The sequence below is a fragment of the Heloderma suspectum genome, chromosome 7 (genome assembly GCF_057233095.1).
Source record: "Heloderma suspectum isolate Gila_16-S chromosome 7, 16-S_ref, whole genome shotgun sequence".
NCBI lineage: Eukaryota > Metazoa > Chordata > Lepidosauria > Squamata > Helodermatidae > Heloderma > Heloderma suspectum.
This window is the reverse complement of record NC_139464.1, coordinates 21,370,855-21,393,334: the sequence shown is the minus strand read 5'-3', so window position 1 is coordinate 21,393,334 and position 22,480 is coordinate 21,370,855. Positions and strand designations below refer to the sequence as shown.

The window sequence follows — 22,480 nt, the reverse complement described above, 5'->3', positions numbered from 1 at the left end:
GCTGTTCCTCCACATTGTTCAGAGCAGCTTACATATGGTTTCCAGATATCTAGCCATCATGACTGCTTACAGACTTGCTTAGCTTCAGCAGAACTGCATCATGTTCCTTCAGACCATCCTCTGGACAGTTTAGCATGCAGCATCCCTAAGTTGATTCCTGAGCAAAGAGCCAACTAAGGCAATGCTCTCCTGCCCTTTTGACCCAAAACCAACAGACCCCTCCCTGCCAAATTCTGTTATTTTTGTTTTTAATTGTGTTTAATGCATTTGTTCTACAATTGTTTTAGCCAAGTTTTAGTTATGATTGTAAGCTGCCCTGAATGCCATTTTTTTCTTGGTGGAAAGGCGGGGTACAAATCAAATCAAATAAATTGATTAATTAACAAAAGGCAGCTGAGCCAACTTTCCCAGGCCACCTGGGTCTGAAACAAAATATTTCCGTTTCAGTCTGGTAGATTGCATGGACCACTGTTTTTCCACAAGCACGGAAAAAGATCAGTTAAAAAACACAGATTGAGAAAAGAGACACAACTGGAGAAGAAAAATAAAAACTAAACGGCATAGAAAGAAGGTCACAACCAAAAACCAAAAGAAAAGAAAAGCTTGTAGAAATGCCTCTGCTATTCTTTTGAGTACCACATGATGCTGCAAATGCAAAAATATCATACTGAAGGTATGCTTTTTTTGTTTCTTACCAAGAGTAAAAAATATATTGTATTTATTTTTACCATACATTAACAAAAATCTCCTGCCTTGGCTGAATACAAAACAATTCTGATACAATACAATACAAAATAATAGGATTGGCTGTGAAGTGCTTCTCTATGGTTTCATCCTACAGCTACCAATTAAAATAAATTCTGCAGCTATTCTGTCTTTTCTTCCTCAACAGATTTTTTGTGGGAAGACAGAGAGAGGGAAGAAGCGGTAGGAAAACATGGGATGGTTATAAGTGCAAGATGAAGTCCTTTGGACCCCCTGGTAAAATTCAGTGAATGAGGCAGGACAATTGCACAATAAAAGCCTAATCTCGAAGTGCTTCAAGTCCCACCTCTAGTGGAAGAACAGTTGGTAGGGACAAGAGATGGGGCCCTCAGTGGCCGCAACAGTATTTCCCAAACAGGTTAGCTCTATCTCCCTGTGACATCTGAAGCAGGAGAGGCTGTGCAAGTACTGGAACAGTGCCTGAACTCAGTAATGGGCTGGATGAGGGCCAATAAACTGAAACTGAATCCTGGAGCCCTGTGAATGAGTGGTTCCTAAGTCCGGGAGATAGTCTCATGGCCTGTTCTGGATGGGCTTGCACTCCCTCTGAAAGATCAGGTCCGTAGTTTGGGAGTACTCCTAGATCCATCGCTGTTGCTGGAAGCCCAAATGGCCATGGCGGCTTGGAGTGCCTTTTACCAGCTTCAGCTGGTTCGCCAACTACAGCCTCTCCTGGACAGGGATAGACTGGCCACAGTGGTACAGGCACTAGAAACCTCAAGTCTGAATTACTGTAATGCGCTCTATGTGGGGCAGCCCTTAAGGCTGCTCCAGAAGCTGGAGCTAGCGCAGAACGCAGGAGCTGTGAGGAGCTGCCCCTTTCCAGCATGTAACTCCTTTGCTGAGGAACTGCACTGGCTGCCTATTCGCTCCCAGGTCAGGTTTAGGGTTTTAGTACTTGTGTATAAAGCCCTAAACAACTCAGGACCATGATACCCGAGAGAGCGCCTTCTCCCTTACCAACCTGCCTGCTCACTGAGGTCATCAGAGGGCTTGCTCCTGGTGGTTCCACATGGACCCACGGCCTGATTGGAGTCCACCAGGAGAAGAGCCTTCAGTGTGGTGGCCCCTTTCTTTGGAACTCCCTGCCCCTGGAGGTCAGGCAAGCAATGCGTTGTTTCTGGTGCTTCATGAAAACAGCACTGTTCCAGGAGGCATTCCTTAATTGACCAGTTATGGTTTTTATTGGTATTGTGTTTTTAAACAAGGATAATTTTAATGTCATGTTTTAATCTTTTTATGCTTTTACTATTTTACCTTTTGTGTTCACTGCTCCGAAATCTGTTCTAGATATGGAGGGCATATAAATATTGTAAGTAAATAAATGAATAAATCTGTAATGAGACAAGCAAGTAGTCGCAAGCAATTCTACAGATATTGACAGTGACACTAGGGGTCTCCCAAAGACCTCAGTGGATGAGAGTTAACCCTACTGAAGTAGATGCGTGGACAACCACAGCATATCTATGCACAGTTCTTCAGCTGTGCTAGAATTAGCATGTGAATGGTTTTCAATGCCTTCATTTTCTCTCTCCTTAAATTTAACCCAGAAGTGTTGAAACTCAGACCCGTGGGCCAAATCTGGTCCTCTTGCGTTCCACAGAAGGCTACACACCCTTCCCATGGAACCAGCCCCTTTCCAACTGATTACTGTATGCTGGTCATTTGTTGGTTTCCTGGCAGGTTTTTGCACTGTGTTTCCCCCATTCTAAAAGGTTGAAATATCTCCCCTAAGGCTTAGTTACAGTCAGTAAGAGGTTTAAGCTAAAGTTGGTTGGTATTTCTTGGTATTTGGGGCCTGTTCCCTTTCGTCTGCAGCCCCACCCACCACTGGAATTCAGCCCCCCTCTCTGAAATTTAATTCACCCCTAGGGCTGAAAGAGGTTCAACACCCCTGATTTAAACCAATAACGTAATCCATTTGGGATCACTCCAATTCACCTGGGAACCTAGGTAAATTAACCAGGATAACAGGGTCCTCTTCATGCAGCCTGCTCTAAACACAGGGCAGGGCAGACACTTCCGTCAGCTGATTTTGATTGTCATGAAGGGACAGCAAACTGTTACTTTTTCACTTATTATCACTGTGTTTTTACAGTGCAAATACAGAGGAAGAGGAGCTTGTGGGATTCTCTGCCTCAAGCACCCAAATAACCTGACCACTCTTGGGTACTAAGCACTTCTAGCTGGGGATGGGAGGGGCACCATGCGTTGATCTGCCTCAGCCAGCAAAATGTCTTGGGCAAGCCCTCTCTAAAAACTGGGAGGGCGCAATCCTATTGGGATAGGCGGCCGCCTCTGAACTCAGAGGCAACCAACTATCCAATGCAGGGCAGGAGCAGCGCGGAGGGGATCTTCCCCTCCACACTTCAGCTGCCCTGCATTTGTGGCTAGACAGCTGATTTCGGCTATCTAGCTATGGGAAGTTGGAGCGGGGGGGGGGGGAGACGCCGGACAATGCATAGGAAGCATCGGAACAGCACTTCTCCCCTCCCCACCCTGGCACCCCCCAGGAACGCCTAGTTTTTGCCGCTCCTCTTCCAAGCGCAGGGCCGTTTCGCGCTGCCTATGAGGCAGCACAGGAGGGGGTGGAGGTCGGTTTCTGGGAACCAACCTATCCTATGGCCGTCTAGCCGTTGACTAGTGGCCATAGGATTGTGCCCGAATTTATCCTAAATTGGGAATTAAGGGTTACAGAAAATAAAGCTGGGAGGCGTAGAAATGTCTTCAGTGTCATAGTAAATTTGCTGGTGGCTAAAATAATATCTGTCATTCCTATAGGCTGGGGAAGGGATGAGGGGAGAAGAGAGACAACACAACTCATTTATGCGCTTTGACTGAGGGGGGAAGATTTGCGTGCAGCAAAAAGGCAACAAAATTCCAAATTGCCAGTGTTCACAAAGCAAACACACTGGAGGAACAGACTCAAGGCTGCACCTGAGAAATCCCCAGTCATCTGCTCTGATGCTAATTAGTTCGTTATCCCAAAGAACCACTGCAAGTTTCCTTTGATCATTTCAAAATATTAGCAACATTTTTGCTTTTGCAGCATTTTTCTTACATATATGCATTTTGAACATGCACACACGCACACACGCACACCCACATTCCCGCACACAGACACATGCACAGCAGCCAGCTCTTTTATCATTTGCTACCTTTCTTGTTTTTTTGCTTGGCTGATGATCTGAAGAAATAAAATCCATCTGCTCCTGATAAAATATGGGAATTATAACATAGGAGAGCAAAGTCTTGATCAACCCCACACCTATTAATTACTTCCATTCGGGAAGGTGACAGAGCAATAAGGCTTTCAATGAAAAATTGGATGCCGCATGGCAGTCAGGGAGAAGGAAAAGACAGGAAAATAACCTTGACTTCTAGAAAGCATCACACAGGGAGAAGCATTGTATAAGGGGCAGCTTGCACAACACGCATGTTTGAACCTGAGTTTGCCAAAACGTCCACACTTAATAAGGAACTTTCACAACGATGGCTGACTAGTGCTGTGCTAAAATTTCTCCCACATTTTTTTCGACCATTCTTATTCCATTTGATAGAAAAGAAATTGCTTTCAAAAGAAAATTCAAAGAAGGAGACATTTTGGAGACATTCTCATGGGTTGGGTTTGTGGTTCCTGTGCGTACCTTCCTTATGAGGTGGCTGAGAAGTGTGCATGAGTATCCTGTCTGTCACTGTACAATCATCTCTGTGGCAGCCTGTAGCTTCCTGGGCTTCCCACACTTCAGTCAAAGCCATCATGAGGAAGACTTCATGAGGCAATTCCTCCCATGGGGCTTTTTCAGTTCAGAAAGTGCAGGTGGCCTGGGAGGCTGCAGAGCAATGGAAACATGCGTAATAGAGAGGGAAAACACACACAGCACCCTCGGCCACCTCGCAGTGATTAGGTAAGCTCAAAAGTACCACCAAAAGAAATTCAAAACTCCACCTTAGAAAAGTGGAAGCCTCAACACAGTTGATGCTGTTGCCACCTACAGAAGCAGTGCAATAAACCAAAAACCCTGAGGAAAAAAGAAAGAACCTGTGCTGCAACCCCTGCCAACAGTGAGCCCTACCTGTGAGAAACTGTTGGGAGAAATTCTCCTCCCCGAGGAGAAATTCAGTGAAATTGTCCCCTCAATTTCTCTTCCCACAAATAGGCTAGAGAATTTTGGGAGGCCATTTGTGCACAGGTCTATGGCTTACAATAAAAAACAAAATGCAGTTACACTGGAGCTGCTTCTACCCCATGCGTCATTTGGTTTTGTTCTGGGGTAGCACATTCAATCCACCCCACATCCCTCAAAACCTATTTCTCATTAGATCAGTGGTGCAGAACCTCAGGCCTGGGGTCCAAATCCAGCCAACCCGGAGTCCCAGTCTAGCTCTCTGGGGTTCCCCAGAGAGCCATGTCTCGGACCTCAGCTGCTTCCTCCTGACCCCCAATCATTTGGTAGCCTTCTGGCTTTTGTGTAGATTTCTCCCCATTCTAAAAGCTTGAGATCCCTCTCCTAAGGCTTAATTACTGGCAGCAACAGCTTTAAACTAAACCGGAAGCTCTGGCGTGGGCTGGTCCATGAAGTCACGAAGAGTCGGAGCAACTGACCGAATAAACAACAAAGCCCTTTTGCCTTTGGCCCAACCCCCTATTGGCTTCAAGCCCACACACCCCTGGAATGTGGCCCCCGAGAGCTTCTCTGAAATGGAATTCAGCTCTCAGGCTGAAAAAGGTCCAACGCCTCTGCAATATAGGATGGAAAGTAAGGCTGTCAATGCAGCTGTTTCCATTTACTTTCATCCCATCGCATTCTTCCACGGGCTAGCAACTGGCTGGCCCGCTGCCTAGCTGGGCACGTCTTTTCCCGGTCCAGGAGCAGAAAGGGAGGAGCCACAGGTTTGCAAAGGTGGTTCTGCTGCTTGCACACTCTTGACGCTTTTAGGTGCACACGGAAAACATCTTAGAAGTACACTTAAAGAACAGTCGTGGGCGAACCAGTTCCAAAACTGGTATTTACTTTCATGAGTAAAATGCAAAAGCAATCGGGGCGATAAGAATGAGAAAAACAGGATCCCAGGTTGCAGCCAGTTGCAGTCCAAACACAGAGACTGTTAGCAAGGACAGCCAAGGTCGGAAGATACATAGTCTGGTCCAAGGAACAGGAAGTGGGGGCTGAGGAGCAGGGAACTCAAGCCAGGAAACACAGCGCAGGACTTAAGAGTTCAAAGCTGGACTCTTGCTCAAGCAAAGACCAAGGCCTGACATGGAAGTATTTATAATCAAGACCAGGTCACAAGGGTCTAATGGGTTAGCGTGGACGTGTATGGGAAGAGATGGAGGCTCACTGGGACCTGCCGGAAAAATACCCCTCCATTCTTCTTTTCTGCAAAGACTAGTGATTCACACAGGGTGGGTGTCCAATCAGCTCACTGCTGCAGCCCACTGTCTGCTTGCAGTGCCACACCACCACTGCAGATGACCAGAGGATGGAACTGCAGCTACTACCTCAGCAGGGTCAGGTGACAAGAGGCCAATAGGATTTCACGTGGTCCTAGAAAGCCAACAATTCTGGCTTGGCTCCTCAGACTGAGGAACCTGCTTCCTGCTCTTGGACCTCCCATGGTTGCTTGCCTCCAGACCACCAGCCTTGACACCCAGGTACATCTGTCTGCATGTTATGACATATCCAGGAGCACAAGTTGGGTTGGCAGTCTCTGAAGATGGCACACGGGGGATTAAAGACCCCAGTGTGTTCTCCACTCTTCATGGGAGGGCAAAGGCTTGCAGAACTCCAACTGCAGAGAAATAGACAGGAAGTGAATGGCCCAGAGAAGGGAAATTTGCTGGGCCAGATTTGGGAACGTCTGCCCAAAACAGGTGCTAATGTCCAAGACAAAAATTCACTGAAAAAAAAGGCTCCACATATTGTGTGCAGAGCAGATGTTGGCCTAGGTGGACCTCTGTTCTGATCCAGCAGAGTTTCTCTTAAATTCTGAACACACTGGAGCCACAACTGACCTCTAGTTTTAAGAGAGCAGGCTGGAATCAAAGGCTATCCAATGACTAAATGAAGAATCCAATAAATATTCAACCAGTATCACTGCAAGAGCTTTCGAGGCACCAATAATATTTCTGCTTTTTGTCAAACAATGGCAGGGTGCAAACATCACTGCAGAAATTCTGTCTCAATGCAATTCTTAGGAATGAACAATATGTTGGTATATAGCACAGCGATGGTCTGACTTTATTTTAATTTTATTTTTTGCTATCCATTTAATAACCCTTCTTTTCCAGGTCCCATCGCCATGTCCCTTTGTTGTTGTTGTTCAGTCGTTCAGTCGTGTCCGACTCTTTGTGACCCCATGGACCATAGCACGCCAGGCCTTCCTGTCCTGCTCTCTCTCCTGGAGCATGCTCAAGTTCATATTCATTGCGTCGGTGATGCTATCTAGCCATCTCATCCTCTGCCGTCCCCTTCTCCTTTTGCCTTCAGTCTTCCCCAGCATCAGGGTCTTTTCCAGAGAGTTTTCTCTTCGCATTAGGTGGCCAAAATATTTGAGCTTCAGCTTCAGTATCTGTCCTTCCAATGAGCACTCGGGGTTGATTTCCTTCAGGATGGACTGATTTGACCTCCTTGCAGTCCAGGGGACTCGTAAGAGTCTTCTCCAGCACCACAGTTCGAAAGCATCCATTCTTTGGCGCTCAGCCTTCCTTATAGTCCAGCTCTCACAGCCATACGTTACTACTGGGAAAACCATAGCTTTGATTAGACGGACCTTTGTCGGCAAGGTGATGTCTCTGCTTCTTACTATGCTGTCTAGGTTTGCCATAGCTTTCCTCCCAAGGAGCAAGCATCTTTTAATTTCAGGGCTACAGTCACCATCTGCGGTGATCTTGGAGCCCAAGAAAATAAAATCTGTCACAGCTTCCATTTCTTCCCCTTCTATATGCCAGGAAGTGATGGAGCCAGATGCCATGATCTTCGTTTTTTTAATGTTGAGTTTCAAACCAGCTTTTGCAATCTCCTCTTTCACCCTCAACAAGAGGCTCTTGAGATCCTCTTCGCTTTCTGCCATTAGGGTGGTATCGTCTGCATATCGGAGGTTGTTGATAATTCTCCTGGCAATCTTAATTCCGACCTGTGATTCATCCAACCTGGTGTTTCTCATGATGTACTCTGCATATAAGTTAAATAAGTAGTGTGACAATATGCAGCCTTGTCGTACTCCTTTCCCAATTTTGAACCAATCAGTTTTTCCATGTCTGGTTCTTACTGTTGCTTCTTGACCCTCGTACAGGTTTCTCAGGAGACAGGTAAAGTGGTCTGGTACTCCCATCACTTTAAGAATTTGCCACAGTTTGTTGTGATCCACACAATCAAAGGCTTTAGCGTAGTCAATGAAGCAGAAATAGACATTTTTCTGGAATTCTCTTGCTTTCTCCATGATCCAACGAATGTTGGCGATTTGATCTCTAGTTCCTCTGCCCCTTTGAAACCCAGCTTGTACTTCCGGTAGTTCTCGGTTCGCATACTGCTGAAGCCTAGCTTGTATGATTTTGAGCATCACCTTGCTGGCATGTGAAATGAGCGCAATTGTGTGGTAGTTTGAACACTCTTTGGCGTTGCCCTTCTTTGGAATTGGCATGTAAACTGACCTTTTCCAGTCTTGCGGCCACTGTTGAGTGTTCCAAATTTGTTGGCATATTGCGTGCAGCACTTTAACAGCATCATCTTTTAGGATTTTAAATAGCTCAGCTGGAAGACTGTCATCTCCGCTAGCTTTGTTGTTAGTAATGCTTCCTAAGGCCCACTTGACTTCACTCTCGAGGATGTCCGGCTCAAGTTCAGTGACTGCACTGTCATGGCTATCAGGGACATTCAGATCTTTCCTGTATAGTTCTTCTATGTATTCTTGCCACCTCTTCTTAATCTCATCTGCTTCTGTTAGATCCCTGCCTTCTTTGTCCTTTATCATGCCCGTCTTTGCACAAAATGTTCCCTTGAGATCTCCGATTTTCTTGAAGAGATCTCTAGTCTTTCCCATTCTGTTGTTTTCCTCGATTTCTTTGCATTGTTCATTTAAGAAGGCCTTCTTGTCTTTCCTTGCTATTCTCTGGAACTCTGCATTCAATTGGATATCTCTTCCCCTTTCTCCCTTGCTTTTCGCTTCCCTTCTTTCCTCAGCTACTTGTAAAGCCTCATCAGACAGCCACTTGGCTTTCTTGCATTTCTTTTTCTTTAGGATGGATTTCGTTGCTGCCTCCTGAACAATGTTACGGACCTCCGTCCAGAGTTCCTCAGGCACTCTGTCTATCAGGTCTAATCCCTGAAATCTATTCCTCGCCTCCACTGTATATTCATAAGGGATATGATTTAGGTCATACCTGAATGGTTTAGTGGTTTTCCCAACGTTCTTCAATTTAAGCCGAAATTTGCAATAAGAAGCTCATGATCACAGTCAACTCCAGGTCTTCTTTTTACTGACTGTATAGAGCTTCTCCATCTTTGGCTGCAAAGGACATAATCAATCTGATTTCGATATTGACCATCTGGTGATGTCCATGTGTAGAGTCGTCTCTTGTGATGTTGGAAAAGAGTGTTTGCTATGATCAGCATGTTCTCTTGGCAAAACTCTATTAGCTTTTGTCCTGCTTCATTTTGTACACCAAGGCCATGCCTGCCTGTTATCCCAGTGATTTCTTGACTTCCTACTTTAGCATTCTAATCCCCTATGATGAAGAGGACATCTTTTTTTGGTGTTAGTTCTAGAAGGTGTTGTAGGTCTTCATAGAACCGATCAACCTCAGCTTCTTCGGCATCAGTGGTTGGGGCATAGACTTGAATTACTGTGATGTTGAATGGTTTGCCTTGGATTCGTACTGAGATCATTCTATCATTTTTAAGATTGTACCCCAGTACTGCTTTTCCCATCCTTTTGTTGACTATGAGTGCTACTCCATTTCTTCTAAGGGATTCTTGCCCACAGTAGTAGATATGATAGTCTCCTGAATTAAATTTGCCCATGCCTGTCCATTTTAGTTCGCTGATTCCCAAGATGTCGATGTTCAATCTTGCCATCTCATGTTTGACCACCTCCAGCTTACCTTGATTCATTGATCTTACATTCCAGGTTCCTAAATAATATTGTTCTTTACAGCATCGGATTTTCTTTTCACCACCATTATTATTATTATTAAATTAAAATTTATTATTATTAAATTTATTAATTGCCCATCTGGCTGGTCACCCAGCCACTCTGGGCAATGTACAACATACAATAAAACAGTTTAAAACAATAAAATTCTACAATAAAAACATTTTCTAAAATACCCTAACCCACCAGACACATCCACAGCTGAGTGTCCTTTCGGGTTTGTCCCAGCCGCTTCACTCTTTCTGGCGCTACTTGGAAATACCCTCTGCTCTTCCCCAGTAGCATATTGGACACCTTCCGACCTGAGGGGCTCATCTTCCGGCGTCATATCTTTTAGCCTTGTGATACGTTCCATGGGGTTTTCTTGGCAAGAATACTGGAGTGGGTTGCCATTTCCTTCTCCAGTGGACCACATTTTGTCAGAACTCTCTGCCATGACCTGTCCGTCTTGGGTGGCCCTGCACAGCATAGCTTATGGCTTCACTGAGTTACGCAAGCCCCTTCGCCACAGGAAGGCAGTGATCCATGAAGGGGACCATGTCCCTTAGTGCATGGAAAAAAGTTATTAATGAAAAACACACACACCTGAGAACCCTTCATAATTCTCTTTGGCTACGCTGGTTAAAACTGGCAAATAGTAGTATGCTTGCTATACATAACTCATGGAGTATAGATCTGCACTCTCTAGCACCGGGACTGGCTGCCTTGTGTGCCATTTTTGATAGAAAGGCAGGGTACACATCAAATAAATAAATAAACTGGTGAGCCCAGGGCCAAGTGTGGCCTTTCAAAGGAGATGCTGGCCCTCCCATTGCTGATCCAGAGGTGAAAGGGGGATGAGGGAAAAGCCGCAGCTGCGGTAATGCAACTGGCTAGAAGGCCTTTTTGAGCAGTAAAGATTATTAGCCACTCACTTTACTCACTCATTTACCATTCCCTTCTCAAGGGCCTGGTTCTCACTGATGTGGTAAACCCATGCCTGGAGTATACCACTTTGGACTGCAGGGGACGAATCATATATTGCTGAATACTCATTTGTACAAAACATTCCCTGCAGGTAGAAAACTAAGTACGAGGGAGAAGGGTTCTAGCTTAGCCTTCTCCCTGACCTGCTGCTTTTCTTTCTGCAGGGAACATTTTATATGGAAGAACGTTCTGTCATGTGACTTCTCAACTGCTTTCTGAGGGCCAAAACAGACATTACTTTAAATCTGTGCCTAGCAGCTACGTCTTTTGTTCATTTTCACTCTAGAGTGGGTGCAGGGAGCCCAATCCAGATCTTAAAAGCCCCCTTACCTCCCCTCCTCTAGGGTCCTGATCCAAATTGGAGCCCTTGCACCTACTCTAGAGTAAAACAGGGAAAACAAGAACCCATAGCTGCTAGACACATTTAAAACAATGTCTGTTTGGGCCCTCAGACGGTGTAGGCCAGACACAGATTTACTCCCTCGTGGAGAGCTTAGCCGAAGTTGCCCTCAAGCAAAATGGGCTGCTAACCACTGTCCTTCAATGCTGAAGACAAAGTCCCAACAATAGCGGCCTATTGCATTCTTTTCTAATTCTGTTGACAAAAGATGACAAGCCAAAGCACTGTTCTCTCCATATGAATTAAAACAGGCTACAGCGTTATTTATTCTAAAGCCTAACAATGAAGCTAGAATATTGTCTGCACTATTGTCTGCCTGAGATAAATTAATCAAAAGCCACTGACTTCTTCCATGCAGCACTTTATGCTCAGTGCTCAAATGTACGTCACGACGCATCTTTTCAGCTGAGACACCCTTTCACCACCACCTAATGCAATTTATTGCTGTAGTTAATCCATTGCTCTGAGAAAAGCAACTGTTAACAGAGAAAACTGGCAGATGCCCAGAATAGATTTAGTGTACATCCTTAAATAGCATTGCTTATATTTTATTGTTTAGCCCAGCCTTTTCCAACCTGGTGCCTTTTAGTTGTGTTGAACTCCAACTCCCATCAGCCCCAGCCAGCATGGCCAATGGTCAGGAATGCTGGGAGTTGTAGTCCAAAACACCTGAAGGGCACCAGGCTGGGAAAGACTGAGCTAGCCAACCCCCTTTCTTAAGACTTGGAGCAGGTAAGGGGCTAGACACACACACACACACACACACACACACACACTTATACCAAAAAGCCACTTGTGTATGTATGTATGTGGTATGTGTATAGACAGACACAGCATTAGCCCTATTCACTTGTTCTCCATATGTATGGAGAAGAGGCCAGCAGTGCACTGTTGACATCAGACAGGGCACATGGCCCTACACCCCGGGATGTCTGCACTGAGAAACCCCACGCCGCATTGGTGTGTAGTCTCTCTTGCTGCAGACAGTCTGTGCTGGCTTGTGGATACCTGGGGGCGGGGCCTGCTGTGTGATCAATGCCAGGGGAGGGGCTAGGAGTGCAGCTCTGGGCCCGGTAACTGCATTATGCCCCCTTCATAAAATTTATGATCCAAGAGTGGGGGAAGCATTGATTTAGGATCACAGAAGTAATGCCTGTAGCAGACTTTTGCTGGAGGCAGGGCTGGCCCAAGACATTTTACTGCCTGAGAAGAAACAAGATGGCACCACCTCCCATTCCATGAACAACTGCTGACTGGAGTGGCAGTTGAATCCTTCTTCGATATGGGCGATGGGATAGCATCCTCCACCACATCGAAGACAGCAGAAGAGCTCAAGGGACACAGGGCAGGCTGCATGGCCCCAGCTCTCTCTCCTCTAACCCTTGCTGCCGCTTCCCAGCATCTGCCACCCGAGGTGGCTGCCTCACTCTGCCTAATGGTAGGGCCAGCCCTGGCTGGAAGACTGGCAGTCCTTTGCTCACACACAGTCTTCCAAGACTGTTCAGCAATCTTGTTCCCAATTCTCATGTGCATCCCAGGCTTGCGTGTGCTACATTACTTACTCAGATTGTGGGACAATCCAGGAATTTGGATTTGCAAAGACTCCTGAACTCAGGATATCCCTTACTCTGATCTCATGTTTAAGCATTGGTAAGATATGGATGCACACAAAGATCTGACATGTAGGGAATGGGGGAAAAGGCTTCAGTGAGTCAGACTCAAGAGTCATGTGAATCCATTCTAAATCTTGACCAAAGTCTGGATAAATCTTCAGCCCTTCATGCTCCCCATCACACTGTTCATCTCCATTATAACCTTGATATCCTTTTGAAGACAGGTGGTCCAGGTCAGAACAACACAGATCACATGCAAAGCAATGGATGATGCCTTTAAATATTCTTCATGACTATACATGCTCTCAGCTTAATAAAGACTTCGTACTCATGACATTATTATATACATCAACTGGTAAGCCTTACCATACAAAGCTTTTGCGCTCGGCTTTGTACTCTGGTCCCTGTCGCCTTGAGAAAATGTTGGTGACCCATATCCGCTGAAAGACAAGGTGCATTATTTATGTATATATGTATCTGGCAAAACCAATCAGCATATAAACCTAATGCATTCAAAGATTATGTCCCATATATACATGCCCAGACCCTAAGATCATCTTCAGGGGTCCTTCTCCAGGAGCCCCTGCCAAAGGAAGTGAGGGAGGTGGCTACCACAAAGAGGGCCTTTCTTGCTGTGGCACTCCGGCTGTGGAATGAGCTCCCTAGAGAGGTTCACCTGGTGCCTACGTTGTGCTCTTTCTGGTGCCAGGTGAAGACCTTTTTATTTTCCCAAAAAGTTAGCATTGTAATCTTTTAGCTCTGCTGTTTTAGATCTATATTTTAAATCTCTGCATTGCTGCTAGGTTTTATTCTGGTTGTATTTTTATACTGTAGTTTTACGCTTTTATATTTCAAACTGTTTTTATTCTGTACTTGGTGGTTTTAATTTCTGTGAACTGCCCAGAGAACTTAGGCTATTTGGCGGTATAGAAATGTAATAAATAAATAAATATGTTTATACTGAGCCCAGAATTTAGGAAGTTGAAAATGTTGGCTTTCATGTTTCTAGCCCATATTGTTGCAGATATACATGGAAGTGTGCAAGAGTACCTAATGAAACCTCTCATAGAGGGGTTGTTCTGTACAGATGCCCTACCTCTTCTGTTCCCCATCCCAATCCATACTTTCGAGCTAAAGAAAAAGAAATTCTGCAAACTAAGCCAGTATGAACTGTGCATATATATATATATATATATATATATATATATATGAAAGATAGAAGGACTAACAACAGAGTATTAAAATACATTTTAAGCTAAACATTTTGGCTTCTGCCCTCATCAGGAGGTGTGCTGTTAACTGGGAGAATATATTATTCTCCTAGGCAGTCTCCCATCCAAGCACTGACCAAACTCAGACCCGCTTAGCTTCTGTGAGGCAGTTGAATCATGTGCCTTGGTTGGAGTCTGGCACACAAGAAAAAAATCAGTTAAATAAATACTTAGAATAAATCAATCTTAGAGTTGTTTCATGCTCTGTCTGCAGGCAGCTGCTTTCCCACTGCCTGATCTGAACCAGTGTAGTTAAAAAAATGGATTGTCTAGATAAGGTTTTTTAAAAAGTATTTTTCATTTTTAAAGATGGAAAATTCCATGCCACAAAAAATCCATGCTAAGACAGACAGAAAAACATCCATTAAAAATCCATCCTATCCTGCAAACTCAAACGAAAATGCAAAAATAAACGCTCTAATCATTTCAATTCTGGGGACGGACCGTAGCTCAACAGTGGAGAACATGCTTTGAATGAGGAAGGTTCCTGATTTGATCCCGGGTGTCTCCAAATAAGACTCACAAAGACCCCTGTCTGAAGCTCTGAAGAGCTGCTGCCAATCAGTGTAGACCCACCTTCCTCACCCTCATGGCTTCCAGATGTGCTACAACTCCTTCATCTTCAGCCAGCATGCTGGCTGGAGTTGATGAGATTTTAGTCCAATACATCTAGGGGCACAAGGTTGGGGAGGGATGGTGTATATAAGGGTTAGGCAACATTGTGCCCACAGACACCACTGCACCCTCAGACACCTTTCTTGCACCTACCAGGGTGCCCTCCCCTCTTTTTTTTTAATTAACACATATTCTTACTGGCAGTTGGGATTACTCTGAAATAGGTTTCTGTTGGTGCTGAAAATGTGGGTTCAAAGGACTTGCTTAGTGTGTTGGGGCTCAGACTCCACCTCTGCCCTGTACTCAGTCTTTGGGTAGCTTACTTGTCCTTTGCCATGCCTCTCATGGCAGCCATTTTGTGGTGGTGCACTGGACAATTTCTCAAATTGCCAAATGTGCCCACAGCCCAAAAGGGTTCCTACCTCTGATGTAAACAATACTGAGCTAGATGGACCAATGATCTGACTCAGTATAAGGCACCTTCCTATCTTCCTAGTAACATTACAGAGTCCATAGGAAGCTGCCTTATACAAAACCACTGAAAATTCAGAGTTCTGTCTACATTTGCTGGCAACATTGGGTAGTATCCAATGGTGACACTCCGCTAACTCAAATACTGCTAGCAAAGCTCTGCTGAATCTTTCTGTTGAGCAGTTGCCTATTACTCTTGTGCAACCAGTTGCACAACAGGCGCAAGCCGTTGCACAACAGGTGCAAGCGGTTGCATAACCCAATCAGAATGCACAACCGGTCACACAACATGTTGCACAAGCATAATGCAAACCTGCTTGCGCAACCATGCTTACACAAACGTAACTTTAGTTGGATTCTTCTCTTGCACATAGTCCAGAACCTAGTTTCCGCTAGTACAACATCATTTACGCCACCAACAGAACGACATAGTTGGATACCACCTGTTGCAATTCAAAACCGTTTCTCCCATCCTCCTACTGAAGCACGTGGAACATAGGAAGCTGCCTTATACAAGGTCAGACTATTTACCCATTGAGTCCAGCATTGTCTCCTCAGACTGGGAGAGGTTCTCCGGGGTCACTGGCAGAGATCTTTCAATCACCAGTTACCTCAACCTTCACACAGAGATGCCTAGGATTGACCCTGGAACCTTCTGCACGTAAAGTATCTGCTCTACAGCCATTACAGCTCCTCCCAACATGGGGTATGTCCTAGCGAATAGCCACGAGCCATCTGTACTCATTTAAGAAACATCTCGGAGCTGGCAAAAGCCACCAAACCAAGATCTTCAGCAGGCTTTAGAAATATCAGCTGCCCATCACTGCCCATTATAGCAAGCAATCAAGTTACACAAAAGAAGCCCTCTCCTCGCTCAACACACCACACAGCGTTAGGCGTTAGGACCTAATGCTTCCACAGGAACCTAGTTGACTGTTGAGGTCATCTTCAGAGACCCCTTAGGAACATGAGAAGCTACCTTATATGGGTCAAATCATTGGTCCAACTAGCCCAGTACTGTCAAGTACGGCTGTGATGAAAATTCCGTCCCCATTTTTCTTCAACCATCCTCATGCAATTTGATAGAAAATGCTTTCAAAAAGAAATTCAAAGGAGAAGAAAATTTCAGAGAAGTTCTCATGGGTTGGGTTTGGGTGCTTACCTTACTTAGGAGGTGGACGAGGAGTGTCCGTGAGTGTCCTGTCTTTCATTGTACAATTATCTCTCAGGCAGCCTATAGCCTCCTCAGCTTCCCACACTTCAATTAAAGCCCAGGGGAAGACACCATGAGGTAATTCCTCCTGTGAGGGCTTTTTTCAGATCAGGAAGTGCAGGCAGCTTGGGAGGCTGCAGCGCCACGCAGAGATGTGCAATAGAAAGAAAACACACACACACACAACAGCCTCAGTGACCTTGCAGTCATTAGGTGGGTTAAAAACATCACAAAATGCAAAAAACGCCCTGAGAATGAAGCAGAATAATGGAAGCCTCTTTCATGGAACAAGAACATTTCCAGGAAATTGGGAGGACAGATTTTGGCACAGCACTAGCTCCACCTCTTCCCTGGAGGTAGACACAGCACTGCCCCCCTCACATTTGCAGTGGGGAGGAAGCAAAATGGGGGTCAGGCTGCCAATACAGTTAATGCTGCTGCCACATGTAGTGGCAGTGCCAAAAACCAAAAACCCTTAGGAAAAAAGAAAGAAGCTGTGCGACAACCCCTGCCAATTGTGAGCCCTGGAGAAATTCGGTGAAATTTTTCTGCCCACAAATAGGGTGGAGAATTTCGAGAAGCCATTTGCACACAGCTCTACTGCTGCAACTGACTGGCAGCAGCTCTCCAGGGGCTCAGGCAGGGTTCTTTCCTAGCCCTACCTGAAGGTGCCGGGGAGAGAAACTGGGGCCTTCTGCATGCAAAGCAGGTGCTCTGACACGGAGCTGCGGCCACTCCCCCTGGTCCAGAGGACCCCACATTCAGCGGCTGCACAAGTGGCGACAAGGGACAGGGCTTTTTCTGTAGTGGTGCCCTTGCTGTGGAGCTCCCTGTTTGTGCAACCCACCTTCTGCACACAAAGCATGTACCCTATCATGAGCTATAGTCCAAGAAACAGAGGATATTTCACATCTTCAAAATGGTTACAAAGATGGGTAAGAGGAACTGGGGAGTGAAGGGGGGATTAATCATGATTTCTATATAAGAAGTGACAAGGGCATCCAGAGATGGCCAGAATCTGAAGAGCTACCAAGGTATGCCCAAAGGCTTTGTGAGTCTTTTTGTTTGAACGTCAACCACCCATGCTGTATGGCAAACTGCTTTTGAACACTTCAAAAGCAATTTCCAATGTTGGGGGGGGGGGGCTGTTGTTGGAGAAATCCAAGCCCAAGCCCCGTTTGGGCAGGTGGAAGTAGTCATATCATTCTTTATGATGGCCTCACTCAACCTGGCGCTCTTCAGGTGTGTTGGACTACAACTCCCACCTTCCCCAGCCTGGCTGTGGATGGTGGGGGTTGTAGTCCAACACATCTGAAGAGCACCAGGCTGGAGGGAAGCTGCTTTAGATTGTAGACTCTTTGTAGAAGCCGAATTCATAATGTCATGTTCAACACAAATGCGCCTGTCTGTGTTAGACCTGCTGTTTTCATAGTTGGGGTAAGGGAACACAAAACTTTGGGACATCACAGCATGTTTTATAAGGCTTCACCCGAGATTCAGAAATTCATAACTTATGCACTGTCAATTGCTGGCAGCAACCTTCCAGATTTGGAAGCTGCTAATGGAATTTCTCTCTCATTTGGTAGAGCCTATGGTTTGTGGTAATCTTAATACATTTATAAATAGTTCTGATGTTGCTTATTCAAGCTGAGGCCAAGCATAATTTATTTGCATGTTTGTGCTCCTAAGCAGCTAAGAAGTTGCTTATTTTAAGACTAGACAATTGGAGGTTTTACTGTATATTTATACATGCACAATAACTCCTGTGTGTGTGTGTGTGTGTGTGTGTGTGAACTGTGTTTATGTGCATATATCTTCCATAGAGCTGTGATATTATGAATTAGAAATTATTTATTTATTTACTCAAATTTATATACCACTTTCCACAGAGGTATCAAACTGGTGAACATAACACAAAAAGCATGAAAACAATAATAAATATAACAATAAAACAACAATACAAAATTCATCAGCAGCAAAACCACACATCCTACCGTGTGCTACAAACCATAACTGGCAGGGTCACACTTCAGAGAAAGGCTGTGTGAGAGATGAGTTTTAAGAAGGCACCTAAGGGTACAATCCTATTTATGTTTAGACAACAACAAAAAAAGTCCTAAAACTCCCAGCATTCCCCAGCCAGCATAAACCTCAGAACTAAACTTCAGAACTGTGTGGGGGCCTGTCTGATGTCAATTAGCAAAGTGTTCTGAAGGGTGGGTGCTGCTACACTAAATGTTCTACTTATATAGATTTTAAACGTATTTGAGATAGCACACATATATTTTTACAATAAATGGGTTATCGCACCACACTGTGGAACTATCGGAAAAAAGATTTATCGCCCTGCATATACATTAGCAACCATAAATAATGCCAGGTAGATACTGAGAGCCCTTAAGTTGCAAAGAGGTTTATATTTCAAGCCTGTAAGGAAAAACATCCACCAGCCTATCACTCAACGGACTGAAGATCTCACTGCTCTTGACACATTTGACCATATCTCCTACTATCGTCAAAGTTATATGGACACTTATTTAGATATATGGACTGCTTATATTAATGTATATATTTGAAATGGAAGTGTTAAATCTTTTTTCCCCTCTGCATTTTGTGTGTGTTTTTCCCCTTTATTTTTTCCCATATCAAGGGAAGTGTTAATGATTACTGTGTATTGATATGTTTTATAATATGAATTCCCCCCCTTTTTGATAACATGTTATGTTGCGAATATTTTTTTTAAGTAAGTGCATGTGTGTACACACAAAAATAGAAATAATCTCAGATTGCTCAGTCTTATAAAGACAAACAATTTTTACTCTGTTTTTTTAAAAAAACATACACAGCTTATGCATGGCTTTGACTTGAACAAATAACATCAGAACTATTTACAAATCTGTTTAGATTTCTGGAAATCCTCTACTAAATGAAGGCTTTCCTCTGCTAAATGAAAGAAAAAAAAAACCCATTAGTAGTTTTCCAAGGGTAGAAGGTTGCCTCTGGCAATTGACGGCAAATAACGTATCACCTGCTACTCAATTGTACCAATAGGACAGCAGTTTCCGAAAGGAGAATTATTTTCTGATCCTAACTGAGATCAGATAAGTTTGAAAGTCTGAAGCGTGATCTTCGTTAGGATAGAACGTGAAGTTTGGAGCTACAGCCAGAGAGTCTGAAGTTCAACAGGTAGTGCTCTGTTGACCCAGCAATGGAGGAAATCTTCAAATATTTATATATTTCTATCCAGAGGCTTGGTATTGGTGGCCAATTGCAGGGGACAACATTGTACACCCCTATTCCCTTCAAGGCCTAAAGATGGCTCCAAGGCCTAAACACATATGGTCCATGGTATCATACTAAGCTGTGTCACAACCTCACAACTATCCTGATCTTGGTTCAGGCCCTGAAGCCCTTGACAACCATTGAGGACTCAAAAAACTCAGGTCCAAGGACTCAGGTTGTAACCTGATACACAGAGCTGAGAAGTTATGTAAACACTGCATTTTCTCATTAGAAATGTTGCTGTGTTTGGTTGTATGGCTGACCTTTATTACTGGAACCTGTCACCAATGCAAACAGTCAGGTCAGCAGCGTGTACGTCAGTGGGGACATGGAGAAAGGACAGGATTCTTGACCAGCTGAAGAACAGTTTATTAACTGGTTAACAGCCAAACAAAGTGATTAAGTTTACATATATTGGCATATTGTGGTATTTGAACAGAGGATGGGGGGGGGTATTGTGGTGGTGGGCGTGGGCAAAGATCCCTGAATAAAGCTGACTGGTTCCCATTTTGTTTTCTAAGCACAATTCAAAATGCTGCTTTTTGACCTGTAAAGGCTTAAATGGCCCAGGACCTAGAAATCTGAAGGGCCACCTGTCACCCACATAATCCTGCCTGAATGTTTAGTCAGGGGTCCCCAACCTTTTGAGCAGGTGGATTCATTTGGAACTTGAGAGAGTGTTGTGGGTGCTCTCATAAAATGACTGCCATGCGAGTGAGGGAGGATTGCCCATTTATAAAATGGCTGCCATGGTGGGCATGGCTGGTCACAAAACGCTCATTTCCCAGAAGGCAAACTGGTAACATAAAAAGAAAAGTAACTTGTCTAAGAACCTAAGTACAAGGCAAAGGTGGGGTCTGAGCTTCAAAACACAAAAACACTCTTTTTAATCCAAATAAATATGGTGCTAGAGGGCAGCACTTTACTTTGTAGCATGCCAGCCTCCCAGTAAAAAAAAAAATTTAAAATTTAAAAAAAAATCTTAAGAAACAAAATACAAATGAGGAGCAGAGAGCCTGGTGGGCTCCTAGAGGGGTGTCGGTGGGCACACCGGTGGCCATGACTACCACGCTGGAGACCCCAGGTTTATGTAATCGGACAAGGCCGACTCTGTCCCCACCTTCTGAAGTGAGCTGTGCAGCTGCTGGAGACAGGATATTTGTGAATGTGGCATCCAGACTTTGAAACCTTCTCCCCATGTGTAATCAGCAAGCACCTACCCTTGGCTAAAGAGAAAAAATCCTGAGACTCCAAAGGAGGTAAGGCACAAGGAAGAGCAAATTTCAGCTCTCTTCACCCACGCAGCCCTTTTGTTGGACCACCACCCCTTTTTCATGTAACTAGGAAAAACTGCAGGTTTAAGCAGCCAGGTCAATTGCCTTCACATCTGGTATGATCGGTAATGTTAAACAAAAGGTTGTTGTTCAGACAGAAAGCAAAAGTTACCTAACTATTCCCATCAGATTTGTGAAGTAGGAAAAGCAACACAGATCCTCTTAACTTTAAGGCTTGGATCTCAAGGGCTGCGAAGTGAGTTCTACAAGACTCCTGAGTCCTACAAGACCTCTGAGGCCTGTCCAAATCCCTCCTGCACTGCAGTCAGGAAAAGAAAATAATGCAGGGAAACTCCAGTCCACCCATAGAAGCACTTGTGCATGCCGAAAGAGCTCTTTGGATTTCAGCCTGCATGTAAATGGTGGCTTAAGAGACAACTGAAGCTGAGCAATATGGTTCTGTTTAGCCTCATCAACTGGTGCTCTGCAATCACAATTTTGACGTAAATGCTAGCAGGTTAACCTTGGCAGAGAGAGCCGAAAGAAGGGCAGGCAGTTTGATGACAATGCTATCAGCTGTGACCATCCTTTCACAGAGCACAGATATGACTGGGATAGGTAATGATCTCTCTGAGCTCCATCTGGCTTTTCTAGGGAGAATCCTGCAAGGAGGACCGTAGGTTTTGTTTTGTTTTTCAATGTGGAAATTGTATATAGAAAGAAAAAAAGACACACGCTTTACTCAGACATAACATCAGTGAGTATGAGCACAACATCCGATTTCAGGAAGTCAGCATGTGAGTACAAAACCTTGCATCAGAGGGTGACTTCAGATGTTAAAAGATGGGGAATTGGTGGTGGTGCGGATAGGGAAGTGGCATGCAAGCTAAGTGGAGATCTGAAGCTGCACACCCCACCTGAATTGAGCCTCAGATCTTAACAGTGGAAGCACGAAAAGCAGAGGAACAAGGCATTCAATGAATCTATTTGTGCTTCTGGTAATGTCCAAGAAAGTCTGGAATTGGTCCTATGTTTGAGGCATCAATTTCTTCCTCGTCAAAAAATTAAAAAGCTGAGGATGAGGAGAAAGCTTAGTGCTTTTTTCATTTTATTTCCCCCAAATTTGGAAAGGGTGGGGAAGTAATATACTCACTTTACTTGAGAAGAGTAATTTCCATATATACTGGGATGGGGGTTTGAAATATGTCCATTCATTCTGATCACCACTCCCTGTGTGGGAATGAGAGAGAGAGAGAGAAATAATTTAAGACATTAAATCATTAATTTAAGACATTAAGACATTACTTAATTACAGTCTTTGTAGCAATTGCTTATGAACGGCTGCAGAATATGGCCTTTCTGGCTGTGGAAGTAAACAGAGATCTTTATGTAATAACCTTTTGAAGAAAGAAGAAACAATGCCATACATTAACAACAAAAGAAAACAACTGTGAATA

General features: G+C 44.4%; 1 protein-coding gene across 9 annotated transcripts in view; it reads right to left on the bottom strand.

Annotated features, from left to right (window-relative positions):
- Nucleotides 1–22,480, bottom strand: part of EPS8 (EGFR pathway substrate 8, signaling adaptor) — a 219,117-nt gene that overhangs the window by 77,009 nt on the left and 119,628 nt on the right. For all 9 annotated transcript variants that reach the window (XM_084809230.1, XM_084809224.1, XM_084809227.1 and 6 more), the window contains exons 2-3: nucleotides 22,177–22,253; nucleotides 13,264–13,337 (exon numbers count right to left, since the gene is read on the bottom strand). In XM_084809230.1, the coding sequence (XP_084665356.1) occupies nucleotides 13,264–13,337; nucleotides 22,177–22,253 (151 nt within the window). The remainder of the gene's footprint in view (nucleotides 1–13,263; nucleotides 13,338–22,176; nucleotides 22,254–22,480) is intronic.